Here is a 6,774-nt window from a genome sequence, read left to right as displayed (position 1 = left end):
GAGCAGCTGCTTGACGTTGAATTTTCACTCATGCTGACCCTAGTTTCTTTCATTTTCTACATAGACATCTAAAATGGAATTATTATTAAAGGCCATCAGAGATTAGCTTGGATCCCAATATATGACAACGCCTGTAAAAGTAAAATATTAACTTTCCTCCCTAAAGAGAAAACAGCCCCCAGCACTTCCGGAATTGGTGCGTCAAGGGGTACGACGTTCTTGAGTCGGGTCAGCTGATGGGGGCTCCTGTGGTGACTAGTTTGTAGTAGGCACCTTTCTGGGCCATCAGTTCTTCGTGGGTCCCCTTTTCAATCACCACCCCCCGTGCCATGACTGCGATGATATCCGCGTTCTGGATTGTGGACAAGCGATGGGCAATGACAATGCAGGTCCGGCCCTCTCTGGCTTTGTCCAGGGCCACTTGCACCGTCTGCAAAGAGAAGGTGGAAAGTCGATGCAAAGACTCATGACTGTTTCCCAGCCCACCATCACAAGAGTTCAGTTAAAACCACCTGAGTCACAATCCTATCCTTGGGGGTGAACCCAAAGGCTCAAAATAAGAGAGGCTTATGCAGGTGTTCACTGAATGCAAAGCGTCGATGGTCTCAAGGGCAGAGCACAGGCCGAGACATTCCAGTGAAGGAAGAAAGAGGCAGAGTCAAAGTCATTATGTAATTTTACAACATACTTGATGATAGTCTACTTTACAAAAAGAAACCCAAAAAACCCAGTGGAGGACAGCGGTTAAGTGGTCATTCCTGATATCGCTCTTCAATGAGGACATTTTAACTCACTCCAAAACAGAATCCTGAGTTTTAAGGTATTGATTTTAACTTATCAATTTCCTAATTGTGTTTTGCTCAGCTGCATCTTCTTTCAGGCAGACTACACATCAGATAGCACCTCTTCATGTTGTAATGACTCATCTCCTCTGTCATGTAACTTTAGAACTATAAAATTTGTATAATGGAGGACCTACATTATTTTACTTTATTTAAGAAAGGTAATTATCTACTTTTGAAAAAACTGTCACTTAGCTTAAAGAATCTTAAAACCAATTCTCATTTTCAGGTTTTGTTTTATTTTGTTTTCTGAGTTGGGATCTCACTTTGTCGCCCAGGCTGGAAAACAGTGTCACAATCATGGCAGCCTCCATCTCCTGGATTCAGGCAATCCTTCTGCCCCAGCCTTCTGAGTAGTTGGGACTACAGGTGTGCACCACAATGCCTAGCCAATTTTTTGACTTTTTTTGGTAGAATCGGGGTCTCACTATATTACCCAAGCTTGTCTTGAACTCCTGGGCTCAAGTGATCCTCCTGCCTCTGCCTCCCAAAGTGCTGGGATTATAGGCGTGAGCCACCACATTGGCCACATTTTTAAGTTTTAATATTATACTTGAAGCAATCTTATGGTAAATTACTTTCTATAATTATCTTTTGGTTCCACAAAATATTGCCAATTTCTACTGTTAATGAATCAGAAAATTGAAAATAATCCCATTTTATAAGGACAAACCTTACAGCAAAAGACTTATTTATAATGGTCTGTGACTTTAGAAAGTCAGTACTTACCTTTTCACTCTCTGTGTCCAAGGCAGACGTGGCTTCATCTAGTAGTAAGATTTTAGGATCTCGTACGATGGCCCGAGCAATAGCAATGCGTTGTTTCTCCCCTCTGGAGAGCTGAGACCCCTGCGACCCAACGTTAGTTTCATATTTCTGAAAAAAGTATATATAGTAAGTTTGAGAAATAGATACAGTTATTGCTCCTGTACTGTGCAGAATCCACATCAGTGACTCCTCTGTGAATTTATTTGTTGTTTGGGAATAGTGAATGAGTCCTCCTATAAAAGATGTCAGATCAAGTCGGGCTCGGTGGCTCAGCCTGTAATCCTGCGTTTTGGGAGGCCGAGGTGAGTGGATTGCCTGACCCTGAGGGTTCTAGACCCGCCTGGGCAACTTGGCGAGACCTCATCTCTACAATAAATCAAAAAATTAGCCGGGCATGGTAGCGCATGCCTGTAATTCCGGCTACTCGGAAGGCTGAGGCTGAAGGATGGCCGGATCCCAGCAGGTCTAGGCTGTGGTGGCCGGGAACGGCCATTGCACTCCAGTCTGGGCTACAGAGTGAGACTCCAACTCAAAAAAAAAAAAACAAAAAAAAAGATGTCAGATCCACTTAGGAATATAAGAAAAATATAGAATTTATGATCTTTGGTGCTGGGAAATGAGGGGACTTTATTCCCCAATTCTGCATTTCTTTTAGGTTTATATTTTCAATCTCTTTCTCCTTGTGTCCAGGTAAGATCCTGTATATAAGATCCTCCTTGATTTGAGAATTTCTGATTTCCAGACCAAAAAAAAAAGAATGTGCTAATAATAACAATGGAGAAGAACCACCTTTATTTTTTGAGTCAGAGTCTCACTCTGTTGCCCAGACTGGAATGCACTGTCATGATCACAGCTACCACAGCCTCAACTTGCTGATCTCAGGCGATCCCTCTGCCTCAGTCTCTGAAGTAGCTGGAACTACAGGTGTGCTCCACCACTCCTGGCTAATTTTCTGATTTATTGTAGAGACATGGTTTCGCCAAGTTGCCTAGGCTGGTCTCGAATTCCTAGCCTCAGGCAATCCTCTGCCTCCGCCTCCCAAAGTCCTGGATTACAGGCTTAAGCCACCGCGCCCAACCTAAAGGTAACATTTGATTCCTACAGCTTGGTTTCCATGTTTTAATTTTCCTTGTGATCAACCACTAAGAGAAACTCTTGGTGGATGGAAAAATGCAGAGTCAATATTGTGCTATATTAGGACTTAGCTTTGGGGAGGTAAAAGACACCAAGGCAGACGCAACTTACCCACCACACACAGTACACGCTGCCAAGTAATGAAATAATGATGGTGGCTGTAATAACGGCAGCAGATTTCTTTGGGTGGCTATTGAGTATATTTTTTTCATTTTGATGTTATTTTTTGCATTTTGCAGAGGGACTAGACAATCTCAGAAAGGATAATTGTTCCAAAGTTGCAAAGCTAGTAAGTGGCACAGCCTAGATTCAAGCCCAAGTTTACTCCATATTTCAGGCTTTTTCCCACTATGCTCAGCTAATGTTCAATGTAATGCTGCTTTATGTACAACAAAGTCTACAGCACCTATTACATTGGGTAATACAACAATTTCCAAAACTAAAGAATATGTTAATAAAGGGCATTTATGTTTCATAAAAGACTAAGACAATTCTGGTGCTCCAGAAAATTAATTGTGTAGCCTTTGACCTTCTTATTGAGCATAATCATAATACAGGTTGTTCTCTTATCCAAAATGCTTGGGACCAGAAGTATTTCAGATTTTAGATACTGGGAGGTTTTGTAATATTTGCATATATATAACGAGATATCTTGAGGATGGGATCCAAGTCTAACCACAAAATTCACATGTTTCTTAAACACATAACCCAGAGGTAATTTCATACAATATTCTAAATAATTTTGTGCATGAAATGAAGTTTTGGCCGGGTTCAGTGGCTCAGCCTATAATCCCAACACTTTGGGAGGCCAAGACGAATAGATTGCCTGAGACTGTGGATTCAAGACCAGCCCGGGCAACTTGGCGAGACCTCATCTCTACAAAAATTAGCTGGGCGTTGTGGCACACGCCTGTAGTTCCAGCTACCTGGAAGGCTGAGGCAGAAGGACTGCCTGAGCACAGCAGGTCAACGCTAGGGTAGCCATGAGCGACCCATGGCACTCTAGCCTGGGTGATGGAGTAAGACTCCAATTCAAAAAAAAAGAGAGAAAGAAATGAAGTTTTGACTGTGACCCATCACATGAGATCAGGTGGGACATTTTCCACATGTGGCGTCATGTGGTTGCTCAAAAACTTTGAACTTTGGAGCATTTTGGATTTCTACTTTTTGGATTAGGGATACCTAGGCTGTACTTTTTTTGGTCATTCTACATCTCCTCAGCCCTATCTTCCATGGGGAACAGCTTTGACTTGGTACTCACCTCTGGGAGTGACATGACAAAGTCATGCAGCTGAGCCTGCTTTGCAGCTGCTATGATTCTCTCCATAGGAATCTCTCTGGTGTTGTCTCCATACTTGATATTGTCCATTATGCTACAGGCAAACAACACAGGTTCCTGGGAAACAATTCCAATGTTCGAACGGAGGAACTGGACATTTACTTTTTTGCTGTCATGCCCGTCTATCATCTGTCAATAGAGGTGACGACAACAGGCATTAAGTGTTAGAATTCTAGCAGTGAGCAAAGTTCATATTTGAGAGTTAAGTGTTATGCAGGGCATTTGGTTTGTTTAACAGACAATGATACCAGTGCTCTGGGCAATTAAGTATATCGCCTTTGACCTCTGGGGATAGTGACTGTCAGGAGTGATGTTGAAGTTAACACTGATCAGACTATGATTTTGTTCATTTGTTTCTCAAACTTAAGCTCTACAGGTGAGAAAAACACTCAGGATAGTATTTAGTTAAGAAAATATTTCCACTTATACTTTGGTGTAACATTCTCTACAAATATGCATATTTCCACTTATACTTTGGTGTAACATTCTCTACAAATATGCAGAGTTGCTCATTTTTGAGACTCCATGAGTTATGTAAAGGATTTTTCTATCTGAAGCTATTGGACAATATTAGGGTCGAACCGGTTTTCTGATTTTACTAATGCCATTATTTGAATAACTCAGATAATAAAACCGAATAAGAAAGGAATACTTTATTCACTCAGTCAATCAACAAACATATTGAATCACTTGTCACAAAGGTACATACTAAGCAGTTAGTGTCTGCTACATAAAGAAAACATAATCTCTGCTTCCTAGGAGCTCATAGTCTAGTTAGGCAGTTAACTCCTCGTACGCAAATATCTACCATTTGAGCTGGTTTGTTTAAGAGTCCTAGAATAATAAAGGTACAATACGTTTAACATACTACTATAAAGTATTTGGTCCTGTTTCAGAGAAATGTTATATTAAATGTGTCAGAGAAGATTATACTGTAGATAATTTCTCAGCAATGGAAAAAGCAAGCACTATGAGGAAGACTATAAGGCATTCCTCAATAACAATTACCCTTTGCCTATCTTGCTCTCCTCATTTTCCATAGTGTTCAAGTCTATAAAGCACAATTTAAGAATTAAACACTAGAGCTGTTTGCTAATTGTTCTATACGTGCTATATTGAAATCTCCTAGAAGACAGAAGACGTTTTCATGCTCCTTAGACCCTTCCCTGAATGCAGATACAGGCACATCACAGTATCCAATCAGATGCTGAAAATATTGAATGTCTGTATTTGGTAGCTTCCTTAAGAGTAAAAAGGACTTTTAAAAATTGATTAAAAGTGGTATGTTTCCCCTTTAAAATGTTTGCAGGAATGTTTTACAATGATATAACAAAATATATTGTACTTATGAAATGCAAGGAATCATAACAATTTTTTACTGGATTTTGCTTTCTACCTGGGAACAGAACATTCACAGGGCATATTTACAGAAATATTATTAGCATATGTGATAATGTTGGAAAGGCCAAACATGAAGGATTCATGTTCTGCATCTCACATAGTTCACAATCTACTTGAGTTATAAGCATGATGGAGCTAACATTTTGGAAAACTGAGCTTTCTCACTTACAGAGATGAGACCTCTGGTTACAATGTGCTTTCCAGGCTCATCAGTCACCAAATACTTTCAAACAAATTAAAATCTTTACACTTCAACTTAATAACAGAAGTGATTATAAATTATAGGCAGTCAACTCTTACTCATTTGTATAATTACTGGATTATATCAACATCTTGTTTGTTCATTTCCTTGCTTTACTTTATGCAATAAAATATTTATGTGCCTCTTTAAAGTTTCTGTTAGCATTTCTCATCACCTGTTATCTATCCTTATTGTACTAAAGATTATACTATTTAGGGAAATCAGAAAAATGACTTAAAAATATTAAGGTTAAACAATGAATTAAGTATGGAGCAAAATAAATGTTTTCATATCTCTGAACTACTTCTTAGAAAACTACTTGTGGGTGTGCTCCAACAAAAGATGGGTGAAAACCATGAGAGAGGAAAATATGGAAACTGGGAAATAATGGATCTCGTTCAAGAAAACATTGCAGAGAACTCACAGGATAACAACTGTTCAACAGGCAAAGGTTGCAATTGACAGAAATGACGGAATTGATGGCAAGCTAAATACATTAGAGGAACATAAAGGTTTGTATAAAGGCAGAGAATGCAAGAAAGTGTAATGCTAAGATGCCTCAGTATTTGCCTGTGGGATGAACAATATTTACACAGTCGTTTAAAAAAGCTGTTAGTTGATTTTTAGCTTTTAGAATCAACCTCGAGTTAAAGCAGGAAAGTTAATTAATGTTATAAACGAGTGTAAACATTTTGTTATAATATAAAAGCACACTTGGAACTTGATAATACAAAAGCACACTTGGTGCTTGATAATATAAAAGCACACTTGGAACTTGAGAGGTAAAAGGAGGGAGAAAGAGATGAAAATTAAGGTAGGATTGTTAGCATTCTCATTTTAGAAAGTGAGAATTCAAGAGCTATTATTTATAGGTGGTGAAAAAACAATGGAAGTTTTTTAGTTAAATTTGCAAATGGGGGCTTAAGAGTGATAGAACTATACTGGGAAAAGGTGGATAAAAGGACGGAGTGGTGAGAACCAGTCAAATTTGTATCTATTGAGAATAAGTCAGCAGAGAATCTAAATTTGTTAAGTCATGAAACATGACT

At 39.1% G+C, this 6,774-nt stretch overlaps 1 protein-coding gene across 1 annotated transcript in view; it reads right to left on the bottom strand.

The window, feature by feature from the left end:
- Window positions 1-229: 229 nt before the first annotated feature.
- Window positions 230-6,774, bottom strand: part of ABCB11 (ATP binding cassette subfamily B member 11) — a 96,975-nt gene continuing 90,430 nt past the window's right edge. Inside the window, exons 24-26 of the mRNA XM_021706338.1 lie at window positions 4,006-4,212; window positions 1,572-1,718; window positions 230-430 (exon numbers count right to left, since the gene is read on the bottom strand). Coding sequence (XP_021562013.1) covers window positions 230-430; window positions 1,572-1,718; window positions 4,006-4,212 — 555 coding nt within the window. The remainder of the gene's footprint in view (window positions 431-1,571; window positions 1,719-4,005; window positions 4,213-6,774) is intronic.

This window comes from Carlito syrichta, unplaced genomic scaffold (genome assembly GCF_000164805.1).
Source record: "Carlito syrichta isolate Samal-C Ts95f unplaced genomic scaffold, Tarsius_syrichta-2.0.1 Scaffold315469, whole genome shotgun sequence".
In the NCBI taxonomy this organism is placed as follows: domain Eukaryota; kingdom Metazoa; phylum Chordata; class Mammalia; order Primates; family Tarsiidae; genus Carlito; species Carlito syrichta.
Note: the sequence above shows the minus strand (reverse complement) of the source record. Positions and strands in the feature narration are given on the sequence as shown.